At 44.8% G+C, this 21,840-nt stretch overlaps 4 protein-coding genes across 5 annotated transcripts in view; 2 read left to right on the top strand and 2 right to left on the bottom strand.

Annotated features, from left to right (window-relative positions):
* Positions 1-654, bottom strand: part of LOC130389746 (uncharacterized) — a 6,341-nt gene extending 5,687 nt beyond the window's left edge. For both annotated transcript variants that reach the window (XM_056599679.1, XM_056599678.1), the window contains exon 1: positions 1-654. This exon is cut by the window's left edge and continues 1,721 nt beyond it. The gene's annotated coding sequence lies outside the window, so the exon portion shown is untranslated.
* A 1,214-nt stretch (positions 655-1,868) lies between these two features.
* Positions 1,869-5,679, bottom strand: borcs5 (BLOC-1 related complex subunit 5). The gene is made up of 4 exons (XM_056598198.1): positions 5,241-5,679; positions 4,911-5,054; positions 4,017-4,174; positions 1,869-2,115 (listed from the first exon to the last, which is right to left on the bottom strand). The coding sequence occupies exons 1-4, from the start codon at positions 5,296-5,298 to the stop codon at positions 1,870-1,872; spliced, it is 606 nt and encodes a 201-aa protein (XP_056454173.1). The 5' UTR covers positions 5,299-5,679; the 3' UTR covers position 1,869.
* A 2,014-nt stretch (positions 5,680-7,693) lies between these two features.
* cpa4 (carboxypeptidase A4) lies at positions 7,694-13,147 on the top strand. The gene is made up of 11 exons (XM_056598197.1): positions 7,694-7,783; positions 8,098-8,179; positions 8,543-8,677; positions 9,077-9,175; positions 9,395-9,496; positions 10,061-10,162; positions 10,326-10,436; positions 11,072-11,162; positions 11,623-11,822; positions 12,428-12,512; positions 12,861-13,147. Exons 1-11 carry the CDS (start codon positions 7,719-7,721, stop codon positions 13,058-13,060), a joined length of 1,272 nt encoding a protein of 423 aa, XP_056454172.1. The 5' UTR covers positions 7,694-7,718; the 3' UTR covers positions 13,061-13,147.
* A 383-nt stretch (positions 13,148-13,530) lies between these two features.
* The window catches only part of smc1b (structural maintenance of chromosomes 1B), a 36,056-nt gene continuing 27,746 nt past the window's right edge, over positions 13,531-21,840 (top strand). The window contains exons 1-6 of the mRNA XM_056598196.1: positions 13,531-13,815; positions 13,970-14,161; positions 17,392-17,504; positions 19,314-19,517; positions 19,671-19,909; positions 20,195-20,453. Coding sequence (XP_056454171.1) covers positions 13,707-13,815; positions 13,970-14,161; positions 17,392-17,504; positions 19,314-19,517; positions 19,671-19,909; positions 20,195-20,453 — 1,116 coding nt within the window. The 5' untranslated portion in view covers positions 13,531-13,706. The remainder of the gene's footprint in view (positions 13,816-13,969; positions 14,162-17,391; positions 17,505-19,313; positions 19,518-19,670; positions 19,910-20,194; positions 20,454-21,840) is intronic.

The raw sequence follows: 21,840 nt of genomic DNA on the forward strand, positions 1-21,840 counted from the left end.
ATTGGATTCTTCTTCCATTGCAGACAAATACATTTCCTGGTGGAAAATTGTTTTGTATCATCTGGTGGTGTTAATACACAGCTCAGAGCATCAGAGGCAGGACTCTGCAGGAGATTGTAAGAAACTTCTATGAAACATCCAACCTTCTCTAGAAAGCAAACCGCATTTTCATTTCCCCCGTTGACAACGCCCCCAAGGGCTGTTAAGGGGTGCTTCCACCGCGATTAATTTCCACATGTAATAAGATTGCATATCAAAGGACTTTCTGCACAACGATTAAAGGGGACATATTATGAAAACAACACTTTTCGGCAGCCCTGCAGCTAAGCTCCGGGAGTACAATCCCTTTCTCTTCGGCGGCAGTCCGGAGGAGGAGACATGGAGGAGAAAGGGATTGTACTCCCGGAGCTGAGCTGCCGGACTGCCGCCGAATTACCGCCGGACTGTGAATGTGTGCATGAATGGGTGAATGTTAGGTGCTATTGTAAAGTGCTTTGAGTGGCCACTGGTTAGAAAAGCGCCGTATGAATGCAGTCCGTTGACCATTTACAACATCATATTTACATCTGTAGGCCTACATCACTTCTGCAGAGAAGGGAGCCTCGAGAGTCCATAACTTTAATGATCGCTTGTGGAGTAACATCCACGTGCGTCTCATTACGAGACCCCCCCCCCCCCCCCCCCCCCCCCCCCCCTCTGGGTAGACACAGGGCATGGAGCCCCCGGCCTGCTGCTGTTGGGATCCCCACGCAGACACACTGCAAGGAGAGGTCTCTCGGTTAGTCCTTTGGACCGGAGACTGACGGCCCCCCATGTGGCCTCAAAGATAAGCAACACTTTATGCACTTGATCATCCAGTGTGAAAGAAGTTTCTGGAAAATGCCTCCATAGTCCCTTAAAACAATTGGAAAGATTAGGAGCATTTTCGTTAAGGTACACGCCTCACCGGAAACAGAACGGACGACATTAAACGCTGTTACCTGAAAACTTAAGATTTATGGGCTTGCAAAGAAATCAACATGAGTGTCTGTGTGAAAATGTAGCATGTTTTCTGCAGTGCAAGGCGATTATTATTAAATTGTCCAGGCCTTTTAACACTTTGGATATTCTACATTCACACACATGCTGCTTCATTCAGGAAGCAGGCAGACATTTTTTTTTTTTCAAGACGTTCCTTATCCAAATAGAAAGTCCAACAGGGGATGCTTTTTAACGCCTCCACTAGTTCTGATGCGACAGTTCCCCCTTGAGGACAGCGGCGGTCATGACGCTCGTTCAGCCGTCAATGGGTTGATGAATGATGTTTCTATATGGACGGGGATTGACACAGTACAACTACAGTAAGCCAACATTTAATAAGCCTTCTGTATTTCACCACAAAATACTAATTGTGTCTAAAATAATATTCGTTATCGGCCGTTTCACCGATGGCAGTTTTTCAGTTAAAAGCCACGGCCATAGTGAAATAAAGGGCCCTTATTTTAATTGACTGGAGCAGGGGCTAGGGCAGCAACGCGTACTAATAAAGAGATAAAATACATAAGGGGATCAGAGTTCCTTCTGTTGAGGGATTAGTCCATGACCTCTCAGGCAGAGGAAGTTAAACCAGGATTCATCAGTCTCATTGAAGTCTCTCAGGTTTCGCCGTTCCACCTTTCCACCCCTCTATCCCCCGCTAACTCACACACCATCACACTCACTCACTTATTCTCTCCCCCTGTCTCCCCCGTTCTCTCCTAATACTCCCTCCCTCCCCGGGGGTCACTTGGGGGGGGCCCGGGTCTATCCCCGGGGCGTCGGGGATCATGCTAAAGGGCTCCAGGCGCTCCCTCCCTCCCTTCCCAGCCCTGAGTCTCGGGGGGGGGGGGGTCATTTTGGGGGGCCGGGGTCCGTCCCCGGGGGGTCGGGCCGCATGCTGAAGGGCTCCAGGCGCTCGGCCTCCGGCAGCAGGTTGTTGAGCCGCTCCATCAGGGGCACCGTCTGGTCGACGCCCATCTGCACACGGCGCAGGATCATGGACATCTCGTTGACCTTCTGGATCTGCTCCGCGTACTTAGCGTAGCGCTTCTGCCGCTCCTGCATGACGGCGAACAGGGTCTCCACCGACAGGTCCATCTGGGAGAGAGAGATAGAGAGAGAAAGAGAAGGAGAGGAGCAGAGAGAGAACAATAAGTCACACAATATCATACAATAGTTAAAGGGATACTGCAGCCATTCAGAACCGGTGTTCTATCCATATAAAATCGCGATTGTAATATATTTAAAATGTATATATTCTCCTCAGTCTAACAGTCTTCCCTTGGCCCAGCTTTCCTGATCTAATTTTCTCCCGAGATGACGTCAAATTTGTGAGCCAACCAATAAGGAATGAGGGGGGGCGGGAGCTCGCGTATGAGATGTAAACACAATGTCCGCCATCTTTCTTCACCGCTTAGCTAGAGAACAAATTTGCAAGGTGAAACAGCCGAAGTGGATTTTGAAAATATATTGTTGGGTTCAGACATTCAGGGCTATTAGTACGAGCCAGAATACAGCCAGGAAGAATTGACACAAATAGAAAAGAAGGCTGCTGCGGCTGCAGCTGAACAAGCCTTACCTGTTGCCGAGGACGAGGAGCCGGAGCGCGCCGGTTTGCTCTGTTCGCCTATAGACACTAACACAGAGTCCCTGTGCTGCAGCGAATTTCAGCGATGCCAGTTTCTTCTAGAATAAATGGCTGAATCTGGCGAGGACGGGGCCATGTGTGTAACCTCTCACCCAGGCTTTACGCCTCATCTGAACAGTTGGGTACTGGATACATATTTCCGGACCCAGAAAGTGAACTGGAAACGCCAGCCAAAGCCCGCCGGGAGAAACAGACGTCTGAGCATAGAGCAATTGTTTGTTTTTCTTACACATTGGCTACAATAGTTTTGAGTCCTGGGGAACGTGACAATGTAGTTTTCCGAAAGTAGCCAATCTTATTTGCAGAGCATAGGCTACGTTACGTTAGCTTGAAGTCTGTGTAATGCTGTATAGGATACTCAAGGCATAATTTATCTTGCTTTGCTAATGTTGTTCTCTTTCTTTCTTAGACAGTATCGGCTTCCTGTGTTGTCCAGGCCATTAGAGTTATTTACCTAGCACAGGTTGGGCTGTACCTTGGCTACCAGGAGACAGTATATGCTCAAGATGAGCTCTGACTATTTTGACTGTAGCAAACGCAACATAAACGTTTTATTTTTTTGTAAATAGTTTTTTTTCATGAATATAACTTTAAATTCATGTTGGTTGTTGTGATTTGTTCGCTAACCCAAATGCTGTTATACTAAAGTAGGTCTACTGTATAAGATAAACACTTATTTCAACTGGGGAGAAAATGTTGAGTACAAATACTGTGCTGAGCTACTGTAATTAGCAAATGTTTTTCTGCTGTACAGCAATATACAAATGATGCGTATGAAAAAACCAGGGCAGAAGTCTAAACTAGTCAATGTACCACGGTAATATGTTTGTACAAGGTTTGCTCGCGCTACCACTCGCGCTAGGATCATGGGTACTTCCCCCTCCAAACAGAAACAGGCGGGCGGTGCAGCGAGCGCAATGCACTGTGGTAGTTGGGGGATTTCTTACTTTTGAGCCAGAGAGACACTTTCTGCCTTTTCTCAGGCTAGGATGAACCGATTTCTTTTTTTTTTGCACATTTATAATACATAGAATTATTTACTTCATATAACCTTCATATCTCCCCCGGTGAAGTATCCCTTTATCCTTTTTTAATCTATTATGATGCCAATTTTTAAGGTTTCTAACTGGTGAGAGTAGTAGATAGTGGGAGTCATTGGTGCGCACACGCACACACACACACACACACACACACACACACACACACACACACACACACACACACACACACACACACACACACACACACACACACACACACACACACACACACACACACACACACAGCGAGAGAGAGTGACCAGAGCGAGAAAGGGTCGGCCCTCCGCCCCACCCCCCCTTTGAAGGCGTACCTCCTTGATCCTCTTGACTAGCGCGTTCTGGTCGAAGGACACTGCCTCGGCGCACTGGTGCAGGTGGTCCTGGTAGCGCAGGCAGAGCTGCATGACCTGGGCCGAGTCCAGCCGCTCCAGGCTCACGCTGATGGGGGACGTCTGGCCACTCAGCACGCCTGGAGGAGAGACCGGACAGGGGGCTGGAAAAGGCCTTTCAAATGCTCAGCGCTGGCTCAGAGTAAGACCAGGGTCTTGGGTCTGAGCGCACCGAAACTGGAAGTCATGTCGAAGTGGATGGTGGAAATGGAACTCAAACTGTGTATGGGCATAGGTCTGGACACAGCACTGTTGTCATTCACTCTGGTCACCATATCATACCACTACTGACTGACTGCCGGGCTATGTCTCTGTCCCATTTGTTACCTCTCTGTCCTCGGCTTGCGGTCGCATATTGACACCATCAGAAACATGAATAGAGACCGCATGGAAACTATCTATATATTATTATCCATCAAACACGAGTGTCTAATGGACGCCATTTGCCATTAGAAATGTTTCTTGGACACACCAACCACCACTAACCTCATATCCAAACTTAACCGCCTCTAACATAATACCTAAACTAACCATCTCTAAATTACTACCTGAACTAACCATCTCTAATATAATACCTAAACGAACCATCTCTAACCTTACCACCTCTAACCTCATATCTAAACTTAACCATATCTAACGTAATACCTAAACTAACCACCTCTAACCTAATACATAAATTAACCACTACTAACCTAATACCTCAACCAAACACCACTAACCTAATACCTCAGCTAACCATCTCTAACCTATCACCTAAACTAACCATATCTAACCTAACAACTAAAGTAACACACTACCCTCTGGGGATGCAGGTACCTTTCAGCAGTGGCTGGAAGGTGGGGATCTCCTGGAGCTTGATGACGTCGGGGTCGCTGTGGATGTTCCTGAGGGCCGTGGTACCTGGGGCCACCACTACGATGTCGTCCATCTTCGCCTTCTGCTTCGCCGGGGAGGGCACCACTGCGGCGGAGGAGGAGACAACACCAGCATTCAGCATTCATCTCTCAAAGCGGACCTCAAAGACACACTACTAGGATCTCGGTTTAAATCTCTGTGCATTTTAACGCATCTCATATCTATGTCCTGGATACAACTCCCTTCGCCCCCCATCACACACTGAACCGTCAATTCAGATACGTATCTTACCTGTGGAGGTGTAATCAGAGTGCTTGTGCTCTGCATCCACGCTTTGTTCGGCCCCCATGGTGCCGGTGCAGCTAGTGGATGGATAATGGATGGATGGGTGGGTTATGGATGGACAGAAGGGCCACAGCAGCCTCAAAGCACTGTAAACCGTCGTTTAACAGCGGGACGGTTGAGGTAATGACCTCAGCATTGGTTATAAGCTGGTCGTTTTATCCTTCTGATCCGCGGTCTAACTACATCATACCGCTAGATGAGCCGACGCACACACCAACCTAGGTCCGTTGATTGTTGAATAAAATAAAAGGCATTATTCACACGGGGAAATAGGATGCGACGTTACGCGTTGGCTTTGTTTTTTATACAGCAGGTTATGATAAAAGAGGAACGATGACCGACGACGGACACACTTCCGTAAATACCGATCACGTGTTTGTTTTGCGCAGACTCAGTAGCGTGAGAAGTGTGCAGAATAGTCTATGGTTGAGAGAATATGAATAAATAATTAATTTTAATCTAAATATATATTAATATGTGTCAATATAAATAATAAATATACATGAATACCATAATAAATAGCGTGTAAATACTGTGGCAAGCTCTGCATGAACACTTATTACTCTGTGGCTTTAAGTGCTGTAATGGCTCTATCAACGTCTCAAAGGGAGAGTGTTACTGTCATTAGGGGCTGTACAAATACGATTGACTGATCTGAGGACTAATGAAGGATATATACCAGCAAACTTCATCACCTTTGGTGTTGGTCCAGGTGTGTTCCACCAAGCATTTCGACCTGGGAAAAAGACCACTATCTTCACCTGGTCTTTGGAAAGTCAAACAGAGACAAGAATAGCATGTTCAAAGAGTGAAACAACACAATCCACAGTTCCACGTGTTCGATTACATGACAAGCACACACACACACACACACACACACACACACACACACACACACACACACACACACACACACACACAACACACAACACACAACACACAACACCCACACACACACACACACACAACACACAACACCCACACAACACACACACACACACAGGGCCGTAGCACCAAATTCTGGGCCCTGTATAGAAGAGGTGCTGATGGCCCCCCCTATCAGCCCCCTGCGCAGAATTGTTGAGGGGGGGAAGGAATTGTTGACGGGGGGGCTCCTACCGCTAGGGGATGGTAGAAAATTCTACAGATATAATTATTTATTTTTTTATTCCCATGAGCCCCCTCTGCCTTGGGCCCCCCACAACTGTGTAATTTATACCCGCAGTCCGGCGGCCCTGCATACACACACAGGGATAGATTAGGGATGGATAAACCATTTCTAATCTGATACCTAAATTGAACCATCTCTACCCGACTACATAAACTAACCATCTCTAATCTAATGCCTAAACTAACCATCTCTAACCTCATACCTAAAATAACCATCTCTAACCTCATACCTAAACTAACCATCTCTAACCTCATACCTAAACTAACCATCTCTAACCTAATAACTAAACTAACCATCTCTAACCTAATACCTAAACCCAACCATCTCTAACCTCATACCTAAACTAACCATCTCTAACCTAATACCTAAACTAACCATCTCTAACCTAATACCTAAACTAACCATCTCTAACCTAATACCTAAACCAACCATCTCTAACCTAATACCTAAACTAACCATCTCTAACCTCATACCTAAACTAACCATCTCTAACCTAATACCTAAACTAACCATCTCTAACCTCATACCTAAACTAACCATCTCTAACCTAATAACTAAACTAACCATCTCTAACCTAATACCTAAACCCAACCATCTCTAACCTCATACCTAAACTAACCATCTCTAACCTAATACCTAAACTAACCATCTCTAACCTAATACCTAAACTAACCATCTCTAACCTAATACCTAAACCAACCATCTCTAACCTAATACCTAAACTAACCATCTCTAACCTCATACCTAAACTAACCATCTCTAACCTAATACCTAAACTAACCATCTCTAACCTAATACCTAAACCCAACCATCTCTAACCTCATACCTAAACTAACCATCTCTAACCTAATTCCTAAACTAACCATCTCTAACCTAATACCTAAACTAACGATCTCTAACCTAATACCTAAACCAACCATCTCTAACCTAATACCTAAACTAACCATCTCTAACCTCATACCTAAACTAACCATCTCTAACCTAATACCTAAACTAACCATCTCTAACCTAATACCTAAACCCAACCATCTCTAACCTCATACCTAAACTAACCATCTCTAACCTCATATCTAAACTAACCATCTCTAACCTCATACCTAAACTAACCATCTCTAACATAATACCTAAACCAACCATCTCTAACCTAATCCTGGGAAGCGAACACATGTCTGTGTTTTGGGTTAGGGTATAAAGCCAGCAAACAGATCCTCAGTCTGCAGACGTGACTTCAGTCCGGACCGCTCCCAGATAGAATGAAGGTGCTTGCGTTACTACTGTTGCTCGTTGTGTCAGCCCTGGGCAAAAGGGTTTTCAATGGGTGAGTGGGCTTTAGATTCTGGCGTGTATTGTCTATGCATGTATAGATTTAGGATACGGGTGTTTATTAACACCCCTCTTCGGTTTTCCTTTTCAGAAGTTTCTTCCTTGAGCTTTAAGAGTGTTCCCTTGCCCTTTATGGTTAGAAGGTGTTGTCAATGGTGGCCTGGGAAGCCCTTTAAGATTGTTACTGTGATTCTGAAGAGCCATATACAAATACAACAGACTTCCCTTACCAGCTGCTGTTTGTAATATTGAAGGTCCGGGAGTTGCGTGCCTGGCTGTAAACTGGAGCTCTGGTTTTGTGTCCTGTAGAGACCAGGTCTTGAGGGTCCACCTGGAAGCTGAGGAGCAGGTCCAGGTTCTGCAGGCGCTGGAGAATGAGCAGGCCTGGGAGGTGAGCTGAGGACACACATGCGCACGCACACATACACACATGCAGACACACACACACACACACAGAGACACAAGCACAAAGACAAATCCACACACACACACGTGCACACACACACATACACAAACACAAAGACAAACTCACACAAACATACATACACAAACACAAAGACAAACTCACACTCAGACACAAATGCACAAAAAGACAATCTCACACACACGCATACACACACACACACACACACACACACACACACACACACACACACACACACACACACACACACACACACACACACACACACACACACACACACACACACACACACACACACACACAGATAAGTCTCTCCTCTTCTCCTGGCAGGTGGACTTCTGGCTCCACCCGGTGTCTGTGGGGCGGCCGGTGGAGGTCCGCGTGGGCCAGGCCAGCCTCAGCGGAGTCAAGGATTACCTGCAGACCCACAACATCCGCTTCTTCGTCATGATCAATGACCTGCAGGTGGGTCACTGAAGAACCTCCAAATAATGGAAACTCCCAGCAGAGCCAGAAGGGAAGTCATAGATTAACATGCAACACGTTATTCTGAATGAAGACATTCTAAAACGTTATTATCCACATTTATATCAATTCATTTTCTACTTGACAAGGCAACAATACAGCATGATAAAATAACATCAATGCTGATCAAATTATACATTCTGACCATCAGTGAATGTCTGTGTGTGCGTGTGTATTTGTATATGTGGGTACGTGTGTCGTGTGTGTGTGTGTGTGTCTGTGTGGCGGTGTATGTGTGTGTGTGTGTGTGCGTGTCTCTGTGTGCATGTGCCCGTGTTTGTGTATGTTTATGTATGTGTATGTGTGCATGTATGTTTGTCTTTGTGTGCGTGTGTGTAGGAGCTTCTGGATGAACAGGAGGCTGAGATGAAGGAAAGTGAGGCTTTGCAGCGCAGTGGATCGGAGTACAACTTTGGGTCCTACCAGAGGCTGGAGGCGGTAGGTTCTCCAACACTCACGGCTGTTTGCTATTCAGACATGTGCCCACAGGGACTTACATACAGTGCATTTGTGTGTGTGTGTGTGTGTGTGTGTGTGTGTGTGTGTGTGTGTGTGTGTGTGTGTGTGTGTGTGTGTGTGTGTGTGTGTGTGTGTGTGTGTGTGTGTGTGTGTGTGTGTGTGTGTGTGTGTGTGTGCGTTTGTGTTCGTCCCATGCAGATCTACAACTGGATGGACACTCTGGTGGCTGAACATCCCAAGCTGGTCACCAAAGTACTCATTGGGTCGTCATACGAGAACAGACCCATGTACGTCCTAAAGGTAAGAGGGTGAGAGAGAGAGTGAGAGAGTGAGAGAGTGAGAGAGTGAGAGAGAGAGAGAGAGAGAGAGAGAGAGAGAGAGAGAGAGAGTGAGTGAGTGAGTGAGTGAGTGAGTGAGTGAGTGAGTGAGTGAGTGAGTGAGTGAGTGAGTGAGTGAGTGAGTGAGTGAGTGAGTGAGTGTGAGAGAGAGAGAGAGAGACACAGAGAGAGACAGACACAGAGAGAGACAGACAGAGAGAGAGAACACACAGAGAGACAGACACAGAGAGAGACAGACAGAGAGAGAGACAGACAGAGAGAGAGAATAGAGAGGAGAGACAGACAGAGAGACATAGAGAAGAGAGGAGAGAGAGACAGAGAGACAGAGAAGAGAGGAGAGAGAGACAGACAGAGAGAAGAGAGGAGAGAGCGAGAGACACAAGAGAACGAGAGATAAAGAGACTTTTGATAGGTGTGGGGGAATAGATATAACAACCTAACAACCTAACAACCTCTGATCTCCATCAGAGGTTGTTAGGCTGAAACCTCTTTACGACATGTGTCAGTTTTCTACGTCTTCATTCAGTTCAGCACCGGCGGTACCAACCGTCCCGCCATCTGGATCGACACCGGGATCCACGCCCGGGAGTGGGTATCCCCCGCCACCGGCGTCTGGACCGCAAACAAGGTAGAGAAACACCGCTCCCATGTGAACTAGTGGGATCCAAGTCAACCATGATGGGCGATGTCATCATGTGATCAAGTCTGAAGCACCTGACTCAATCAAACACCCTGGCTGACGTGGCTCAAGAGTTGAGCTCACCCCCATTACTTTGTTATCGGGTTTTCAGATTGCGGTGGACTACGGCAAAGATGCTTCCCTGACCTCACTGCTGAACACCATGGACATCTACATGCTGCTGCTGGCCAACCCTGATGGCTACTCCTACACCCACGACAACGTAGGCTAACAATTAACCCTGATGGCTACTCATAAACCAACGACAACGTACGCTAACAACTAACCCTGATGGCTACTCCTACACCCAAGACAACGTAGGCTAACCACTAACCCCGATATACCCATGACATTGGATGCCAACAGCTAGCTATGAGGCTGACTCATACATTCACAGCAATGGAGGCTTACAGCTAGCCCTGACTCAACTGAAACTAATACAGTCCCAAAGGTCATTCCAGGGCATTTTACCAAAACAAAAGTAGTACTATAGCCAAAGGGCTTGAGAAAAACTTTCACAACAAGAAAAATTCGATGATGAGCTGGTTAAAATGACAATTCGAAATATGGAGAAAATTCATGAAAGATATTGTTTTCCTTTGGTTCTTCAATAATAGTGGGTAAAACAGTATACAACATGCAATGTAATATGTTTCTTATTGCCCAGGCGGTGTAAGTAAGGACACCGCAGTTAGAATGTATTCCTTGGAAAACTCCTAATAGTGCTAACAATAGGATCACCATTACAGAATAGTAATTCACTAACATTGTTGAAATTATATTACGTTTACAATTACTATCTATTTGAAGTTTAGAAGTGTGCCAATAAAAGAATGCCTTGTTTGCTTTGGCTTGCAGGACCGCATGTGGCGTAAGACCCGCTCTAGGTCTCCTGGCTCTAACTGTCGCGGAGCGGACCCCAACAGGAACTGGGACTCAGGCTTTGGAGGTGCAACCAAAAGGCAGTGGTTTTCCACATCATTGATATGTTAAAACAATGGTTCCCCAAGGCAATGGTTCCATCAGCGACCAGAAAGCTGTAGAGAATGAATCTGAAAAATGTCACTGTTGTATTAATATATATATATATATATATATATATATATATATACACACACACACACACAGTATGCACATAGCCTACTTTGAACACACAGTATGCATATACTGTGTGCATTAACATACAATTACTGTTATATATTATATATATAATACATAATGGTAATTGCATGGTATTAAACATTTTCCCCTATATTTCACACAGAGCAGACTTTCCAAAGATAATAATCTTTCAATCCAAAAACCAAAAAGTAACAATTTCATACAATATCTCTGAGCAACAATCAAATCACGGACACACGCCCAATACCTTTAACAAAACGCGTGTTCCCCTGGCATGTGTGACCCAGGCCCCGGCACCAGCAGAAACCCCTGCTCCGACCTGTACCACGGCCCCTCTGCCAACTCCGAAGTGGAGGTCAGCAACGTGGTGAACCTCATCAAGGCCCACGGAAACTTCAAGTCCTTCATCTCCGTCCATGCCTACTCCCAGCTCCTCATGTACCCCCACGGCTACTCCTGCAAGGACATCCCTGACATGGCCGAACTGGTGAGGACAAACACACTATAGAGGCCCTGTTTTGTTTGGATCTACATCAGTGGTTCTCAAACTCTTTCTCAGAGTGTCTTTTACCGGCACAAAATAATTTTGGGAGTTTTTTTTTATGAACATAAATAATGTATTTTTTGTTCTAATTGGCAGTGTCAACATAAACATTAAAACCGTGCAAATACTCACAATTTAAGCAGAAACATGGGCCTGTGCTTCATGCAACTGCTGTACCCCCGTATGAGAACCACTGATCTGGAAATCATACTACAGCCATGTCTGATGCCACCATAGAGTAGATGGTTCGATAGGGTGTGAAACTGCTTCTAAAGGCTCTTCAACATCACAGTTGGAGGTAGAGTAGGAACCTGCACGGATAACCAAAATACATAAAACTTAGAAAGTGGTCAAATTCAAAATATAAATCTGTACACATCGTTTTTGAACGTGTAAATGCAAGATGTGTTGGATACTGTGCAACAGATTGCTATTGTTCCGTACCTGTAGCTGTAGACGCTGCAACATGTGTATTATTATTAATTCTGTATTATTACTATAATAACTATTATTATCTGTAACATCTGTATCTTCTTGGTTCTCTTTAGGACACTGTGGGCCAGGCCGCAGTCAAGAAACTGGCCTCCCTTTATGGAACCCGCTACGAGGTTGGAAGCATCTGCAAAATCATCTGTAAGTGACACTTCTTGACTCCTGCAGTCCACTAGAGGGCAGTAGGCGCACGTACTCCAATGTGTTGGAACAAACTCTCACCGTGGCACATCTCACCACTTTAATCAAACATGGCACGGATTGAGCACAATGAGGCGCATGCAGAGGGACTCGTGCCTCAGTGGAAAGAAAATACATGCAATAACGGAAAACAGAAAGTAGTGGGGTAGTGAAGTTGGGACAGACACTATGGCATGATTAAACTTTTCAAAGGGCAAATAGAGGGTTTGAGAAAGTGAATTCGTTCTACAAAGAGAAAGACTAAACTACTTAAAAAAAATACCTAAATAAATGACGTATCCTTTACAGATCCAGCCAGCGGCGGCAGCATCGACTGGGCTTACGATACCGGCATCAAGTACTCCTTCGCCTTTGAACTGAGGGACACCGGTCTATCTGGATTCCTCCTACCGGCCAACCAGATCATCCCGACCGCTTCAGAGACCTGGCTGGCCCTAAAGCACATCATGGAGTATGTCCGTGATAACCCCTACTACACCCAGCATTGATCAATAAAGCATCTATAACGCTGTCATGGAGCTGTGGGTTGGTGTTTCGGTACAAAAAAATCAAATAATACAGGTAAACTGTCACTGTAAACCCTGAAGAAATGGGATGCATGTAATTAAACTGGTATGAGGAACATTAATAGCACCTACAGTCTATGATTATGACTGGGGATGTTTATTGGTAATGTTCCTATGGATGCAGACTGGACCATACAAAAAACACAAAATAAAAGAACATCATTCAATCACATAATGGCATTACAAAAATTAAAGTTCTATCGCCTCACGTCGAGCGTAACAGGGGCCGCCCCCTTAATGAAAGGCTGAATTTCCCATTCATTTTCTCCAAGGACTGCAGAAAATCGTTATCTAAAGAGTTGTAAGCCTGGAACAAGCCGATATTCCGTCAAATTAGTCGTGACCATAAAACATTTGATTCAGAGCAAAAATAAATAGATCAAAAGTTGAAGAAAAAAAAACGTTGAAAGGGGGGGCGGTGACTTTTACGCTCGGCGGCCGGGTGGAGAATGGACCTATTAAACGGGTTGAGGCGGGAAAGCGGTCCTTTATGTAGGTGAACTTTTGTGATCCTGGCCTCCATTTTGTCACTCTCCTTTCGCGGGTCGACGCAGAGCAGGGAAGAAAAATGGGATACTTGAAACAAATCGAGGTCGAAAACTTCAAATCATGGCGAGGAAAGCATACTTTAGGGCCATTCATGAGATTCAACTGTATTATCGGCACGAATGGATCCGGTAAATATTTACTTTTATGATATGTTCTAGTCAATGGTCAGCCTTAGCCGACGCATCGCACATTAGCGCGTATAAACGACGGTGTTCGGGCTGTATTTTAATTATTAAAAATTTGCTTACACATTAACAAAGATTAATACACATATCCCCCAAGGGAAGTCCAACATCATGGACGCGCTAGGCTTCGTGCTGGGGGAGCGGGCCAGCTCCCTCCGGGTGAAGCAGACCAAGGACCTGGTCCACGGGGCCCACACCGGCAAGCCCGTCCCCGGCCCTGCTGGCGTGTCCATGACCTACTGCGGGGACCACGACGAGGAGGAGAGGGTGTACTACCGCAAGATCTCCGGTGAGCTCTTGATTAGCTCGGTGTGACTCGTTTATCCAGAGGTTTTTTTTTTTAACGCTCGTCTGACGAACAGTGCTGTTTAGTGTCCCTCGTCGAGTTTAATGGTCTTTCTAACCATGCTACCCTATCAAAAAGTGCTACCTTATGTGTTTGGTAGGGTATATTTAATCTGTAGACTACTACAGAATCGCGAATTTCGTAGCTTTCAACACGGTGTGACGTCAACTTCGCGTTCCCTTACATTGTTGTATTATTGTAGTATGACAATCTAATACTACTGTTATACATAGTAATAATAGTAATAATAGTATTACTACCAGGAGTGAGCATGATTAATTGATCATTGATCGTTAAGAATTTTGTCGATCACGTGATATTTTAATCGATCAAAAGGAGTTTGATCCTTTTGGAATTGGGATGGATTTTGTCTTTTTGAATTGTTTCCAAACGTTTAAGAGCACCATAGGCTCATTGTTCGGCTTCTACAAGCGCCACATAGGCCTCATTGAGAAAAAACATGCCGTATTTTGTATTTTCTACCGATGGGATTTTTAAATATAGTTTATAGAGAAATAATAAGGATGTCCCGATTAGGGATGGGCATTCGATTAAATTGTCTTAGTCGTGATAATTCGTCGGAAGAATTAACGATAAACTTTCGATTAATCATTAATATTTTATATAAAAATGAACTATTTATATGCTATATTCAAAATGCAATGAGTATTGATCGTTAATTCTCCCGCGTTTACATTGGCAGTTGTGGTCCGATTAGAAGTGGAAGAACGGCTCAATCGAAATAGAAAATGATCATATATACGCATCAATTGGAATGCGCGAGAGACATATGGACGTAAGCTTGCCACTTTTGTAAATGCCATATATACAGTACATTCGGATTGCAAGATAGGAATAGATCTATTCCTACCGATAACACCCACTACAGTCTCGTTGTGGAAATACAAGAGACGTCAAAGAACCGACAAGAAACACTTGCGTTACAGTGTGTGTATTCACGCGCACGCACACATGTGGCACTCGCACGGTCGTGTCTCATTGGCGGGCCAAGTCTCTGGGCGGTCCAGGCAGAGTAAGGGGAGGAGCTTACTGCAGTGTGACGACATAGGAAACCACATTCCAAATCACCGCGCTTGAGCCCCCGTTTTTTTCAAAGGAGAGCAGAACACCTAGTTCTCGTTTTACACCGAACGCAAGTTTTAGCCACTTTGGGAGCATAGGCAGGCTAGGGGAACTCATATTTATGTTAGAAAACCTCATAAAGTGAGATTTTCATGCCATGGCACCTTTAAGGTTGAAATACAGCCACACTACTGGCATGGTTTTTCAACAGGTAGCTCTCATGCGTATGCGCCTAATTGATGACTAACACCCCTTGCCCACTGCATCCGTCCGTTGACGGATCTCATTGACTTTGCATGGGGCGATCCCGAAATGCATTGTGGGTCCGTCCGTTCCGTCGGCTCCGTCCCTTGCGCTCAGAAGTTGAGAACATTTTAACTTTTCAGGCTGCAACGGATCCGTCAGCCAATCAGATCGTGGCTCGATCGGCAAATACCACCTCCCCGTCCGTCAGACAAGCCTTCCGTCGTCCGTTGACGGACGGATGCAGTGGGCAAGCTGCGTAATTGTTGTTATTACGGGACACGCTGCGCGGATCGGATCATATTTCTTTCCCCTCCGATATCCGATTCAGTGTAATGGCCAAATATCAGACCGATACCGATGCCGTGGATCGGATCAGGACATCCCTAAAAAATTACGATTAAATCGATAATTGATCATTAATTTTATCGATGATCGATCAAGGTAATTTCTTAAAATGCCTATCCCTAATTACTACTAATAATAGTAATAATACTACTTTACCTTAATAGGCTATTTTACATATACATAGTGTTAATGTAGTTATATATGTGTGTCTCTATTCCAACATCAATTAAGTTTGATGCTGGAGATTTTTTTTCTATTCATCCCAGAAAACGTTTTAAATGACGTGATCCTCATTTACCGTATTTTCCGCACTATAAGGCGCACCTGAGTATAAGCCGCAGCAGCTAAATTGAATGATGTGTACATAGATAAGCCGCACTGGACTATAAGCCGCGGGTGCAGTGATGTTGCTAGGTACGCTTCCTGCGTCCCTGACGCATTAAAATCTGAAAGGACGCACTAAACTCACTATCCATGCGTCCCGGGGACGCATCTCATTTTCCCCATGAAAAACGATACATTGTGAACATTAAACAACTCGTGTTTAATCACAGTAACTGGCCAAAGAAACCTTATTGTGAGCAGACCGGACAAGCGCTGTTTCAACCCTCTGCGCATCTACTCGGCGCAGACGTGATCCCCTGTACAAAGTATCGCAACATGCCAAATTAGCCGCTACCAAAACAACTAGCTCGTCACCGCTGATTTCATTTCAACAATTAAAAATACAAACTTCATAGTAAATAAACCCACGTTTCCACTGCTCGATGCTTTGCTCATTTGTGTCGATTATGTTGTAACGTTTAGGGGACGTGCTTTAATGAAATAAATGAAACATAATCCGGTGGTGGTGATGAAAACTACATTGAACGGCAGCCGCCATATTGTTATGCCCAAACGGCGCCTGCGCATACATCGAGCTTCCAACGAGATCCCGTTTTTCTCAAGAAACAGGCAGAGAAGAGAGAACGCAAAAATGCCACCAAAGAAAAAAGATGAAACCTATTGCAGGTCAGCAAACTATTGCAGCTGCATTTTCTGTCCCCACTACTACTTCCAGCGTTTCCTGCTGGAGCCCGCCACTGGTGGCGGGGTGCGGACCGGTCATAGAGCCCATAGAGTTAAAGTCGGTGGACTCGTCTGTAACCTGTAAAATCCATAGATTAGCCGCACCGTTATATAAGCCGCAGACTCGAAAAATGGGGAAAAAGGCGCGGCTTATAGTCCGAAAATTACGGTAAACAAAACTTCTATATCCAAAAACATAAGATATACAGTATTCATAGCTATGTTAGCTATTATTTCTCGTATTCTGTAATTTTACATTAGTCCTGAGTGACTACGACGACAATCCCATTTGGGGACTTTTGCATGTAATAGTCTTAAAAATGAATAGTGTATTGCTATGCATCTGAAATGGGTATGAATCTACTGTTGAACTGCCATTTATTTATTACTTAAGGCAAAAAGCTCTTCCTGACACCTAGTATTTTGTCCAGGCAACTCATCAGAATATTATGTGAACGGTGAACATGTAACCCTGGCCAACTACAAGAAGGATCTGGAGTCGATCGGCGTTGTGACCAAAGCCCGGAACTGTCTGGTATTCCAGGTAAGCCGAAATCTTATTTCCCAGTTGATTGATTTGACCACTACCATCAGTCTACTAATGTATAACAACAAAGACTCAAGATGGAAGATATCTCTGAATGGTGGCCTTTGGTCGACAACAAGCCGCTTGAAGACACTACATCTTGAAAAGACTGAGCTTGATGTATTGAAAAACCTAAGCCCCTCTACTAGGGCTGTGCGATATGGGAAAAAATTAATATCCCGATACATTTTCTCCATTTCACGATAAACGATATATATCTCGATATTTTGAAATCTCGTTTAAAGGACCCGATGAAATCGCACTTTTACCCTTTACTGTTTTCACTACAATCCCTGCAGACTATATACCCTTCTTGGTTAACTTCCCAGGTGTTTTCCATCAAAACATTTTATATTTACATGTTAGTGATTGATCACAATTGAGTTGAAATAAGAAAATAAATTATTCAAACAAAGCACAAACTGCAAAAACAATCTTCCAAATTACAAAAAGGGGGCAATATAAAACTGAGCAGCTCAGGAGAGAGAGATGGAGAGAGAGAGAGAGAGAGAGAGAGAGAGAGAGAGAGCTAAACATTAATAGGCTTGTAAACATAAGGCTGAATCATCCAAAAATATTTTACTAACTAATTTAGACAGCATTTTCTTTATATGTAGGCCATTGCAATGAATTAAACTAAAATATTATAAACTCATTTTGATACAATGTGTTCGATATTTTTGAGACCATTGAATTTATTTATTTAGGAATTGTAGTTGTGCTGCCCTCTACCTCTACCCCCAGCGCCTTGCCAGGGTCGACCGATAGATAACTCCTCTCCCCAACAAACCACGCGGACACGTCCCAGTTAACTCTTTATGGTTGCTTGAAGTGGGGTAAACAACAATGTTTTCTGAGGCCAACCTATAGCTAGAGAAGTAGCATAAGACGAGGGAGCACCTTGTATTCTGATTGTGTGTGTAACTGTTACGGAGCGTGCAGCTGGTAACCATGACGACATCAGATCAGACAAGGCGTTACAAGCATTGGCGTGTTTTGCTCCACGTCCTCTACTCGATATCCAAAAAACAGCCAGATCACTGATCCCTTATTAGTTATTTTAGGTACCAGCAGTTCGTCCGCTTCCACGTTTCAATTGTCGATTGAATTGGTTAGGATACACTATGCTACACTGAGCCGACCGGCGCTGCAAACCGTAAGAAACTTGAAAATTAGTTCCCTCCCTTCCGCACCTAGATGTCGCGTGGGATTGGTTGGTCTATGTGTGACGCCAGTGTTTTTTTACCCCCCATTCACGTTACTGCGTGAGGTAGAGGGAGAAAGCCACCGGAGAATGTTTTGAACACGAAACCAAGACAAGTCTTGGCTGCTGCTTGAAAAAAAAACAGATGACCGTAAAATACTCGATACTTACGAAATAATAATTTTATAATAATAATAAATGAAATTTATATAGAGCTTAATATGGTACTCTAAGACGCTTAAACATTTTATGTATCGCACACAGCTATTTCGGAGATATATCGAGTATATTCGATATATCGCACAGCCCTACCCTCTACTTCTATAGTCCCAGTTGTACTTCTGTGTTGAATAGTCGCTACGGTAGTAGGCCATCTAGCTACGGTAGTAGGCCATCTAGCTGCGTCCCAGCTATAGCCTGTAGGCCACAGCCATAACTAACCTACGCTTCAAAAGTGTAAGACAAAATGGAACAATGCAACTAATGCTCATCTTCCTCTTTTCTCCCATTGTTGAAAGTAAAAAATGTCCACCGTGTTTGTATTTTAATTATTTCCCCATCAGGGGGCAGTGGAGTCCATCGCCATGGAGAGCCCCAAGGAAAGGACCAAGCTGTTTGAGCGTATCAGCCAATCAGACGAGTGCGTTGCCCAGTATGAGACGATGAGAGTGGCTCTGCAGAAGGCCAAGGATGACACTCAGTTCCAGTTCTACAAGAAAAGGACAGCCACGGTGGAGAGGAAGCAGATCTCCCAGGAGAAATCGGAGGCAAGAGAGTGTTTCCCCCCTTTAGAGTTCTACTACTGTGCATTTTATTTATTTCTTGTTTTAAGTTTTAATTCTACTACTGTCCTGCAAAACCCGAGTTTCCAAGCTCGGACGGATAACGTAATTGACCCATGACTTCCACCTTCTCCCCAGGCCAAGAAGTACCAGGCACTGGTTGACAGTCTGACCCAGAACCGGTTGAGGCTCATCCTCTTCGAGCTGTACCACAACGAGAAGGAAACCCGTCACCTGATCTCCTCCCTGGGGGAGGAACAGCAGAGGTTGGCCGCCGAGAAGAGCTGCATGGAGGAGTGCGAGGTCACCGTCAAGGCCCTCAAGAAGGATCACGGACGGCTGAACAGGGAGCAGCTGGCAATGGAGAAGGAGCTCCGGTGAGTAGTCATCTCCCTCGCTGTGTGTGGAAATGAAGAGAAGGAGGATGCACTGAGCTTGTTCTCTGTAGTGTCTTTTGTTCGTATTGTGTCATAAGGTTATTGGTAAAACCCCCTCCCTGTGAGGTTGATTTAACGGGAATGGTTTCCATACGATTCCAGATTACCCCCACATCCTCCATGTCACTCAATTAGCCATTCCTAGGATGTCAGCATGTGGTTGTTCACGCCCTGCGCCCTAGGACTGTCCCGGTCCCATCAAATCCTATCAATGTTGTTGCCTAGTGCCGAGGAGCAGAGGCTGACCCAGGGTCAGTCCCAGTACATCAGGGCCAAGGTGAACACCTCCCACCACGTGAAGAAGGCGGAGGAGGCCAGGGTAAGGCTGCAGAAGATCCACCGGCTGAGGGCAAAGAGGGAGGCTGCCATGGCGGAGGTCAGGCGGGAGATGGAAGAGCTGGACGCTGCCTGGAGGCGCTGCGAGAGGGCCATGCAGGAGGCAGGGGCCCCGGGGGGCCAGGACATTCAGCTAGCGGAGGAGCAGGTGAGGGAAGCCCCCCCCCCCCCCAGCTAGCAATCAGAGCCAGGATGGCTGCTGGGTGAATAAGAACCATCAGGCTTGGCTCATAGTAACACCAGTTCAAAATACAGTCTGCCTCTGATGATCGGCCTTCAGCAATTGCTTACTGTTTAAAAAAGAATATATATACATACATATATATATTAGTGGTGGGCCGTTATCGGCGTTAACGGCTGCTTTAACGCAAGACTTTTATCGGGCGATAAAAAAATTATCGCCGTTAATCCGTTTTCAAAGTTGGGTTGGGAGCTGGGCATAGGCGTCACTTACGCTGGACGCGTCCCCACCAGTTTTCGTCAAGAATCATTTTGTACCCACCACTTGTAAAAAAACAAAACTCGAGTTGAATTATTGTAACGTGAGGGTTCGATTTGTGGTGGTGGAACAGCAGGGAGACGGTCGGATGACTTTCTCAAGCGGTACTTTACTTTACTTTTCAACTCACAACAACCACAACACTTCCTTGTTCGGACCCATCACGTGACTGAACTAACCAATCAGAAGCTAGAATTTAGACTGAGGTAAACGTGAGGGAATCAGAGAGGCAGATTCAACAGAATATCCTGACTGTGTTAAATATGTAAACATGTAAATATGTAAGTAATAATTGTGTAACATAAATATGTGAATGATTAACTGACTAAACATTGTAAATACATTTCTAGCAAATTAACTCCAATATAAATTATATTAACTTATTCTACAACTTTGAAATATGAATTAACTTCTAAACCTTGCATTATTATGGATTATTACACGGCTCTTCTCAATGCTGTAGACTGCTCCATTCACTTGCATGGGCCTTCCCAACGTTCAGCTGTCAATTATTTTTGTTTATGCTCCGTTCACTTGCATGGGCACTTCACAACTTCCGGAGGTGAATTACATTTGATAATTCACCGTTGCCAAGTATAATTGACCGCTGTCATGGTAAACAAAAGGATTTTTTGCCGCTTGCCATTTTAATCTAGATTAATTCCAAATTAACAGCCGATATTTATTTCTGTCTAGTTGTCGTTGTGTGTGTTTTTTTGCCCATGCGCAGCTTGTTTGGTCATGTGACAGTGTCAGTGACGCAGCCAGAGACGCATGGAGAGGCAGTACAGGAGTGTTTGTCACCTTAACTGAAAAGAATCAATGTCGGCGGTTTGGATGTTTTTTACGGTCTCAAATGAAGGTACTCGAATTGCAATATGCAGTACTTGCAAAGCCGAAGTAATGCGCAGAGGATGCCGTGTCAAATCATTCAACACCACTAGTGGTGCAACGGTTCACGGGTTTCCCGTGATCCGTATGGATCAACCCTCACGGTTCGGGACGCAAGTGATCTGCGGATCGGCTGATAAAAAAA

The sequence above is a fragment of the Gadus chalcogrammus genome, chromosome 9 (assembly GCF_026213295.1).
Source record: "Gadus chalcogrammus isolate NIFS_2021 chromosome 9, NIFS_Gcha_1.0, whole genome shotgun sequence".
Classification (NCBI taxonomy): domain Eukaryota; kingdom Metazoa; phylum Chordata; class Actinopteri; order Gadiformes; family Gadidae; genus Gadus; species Gadus chalcogrammus.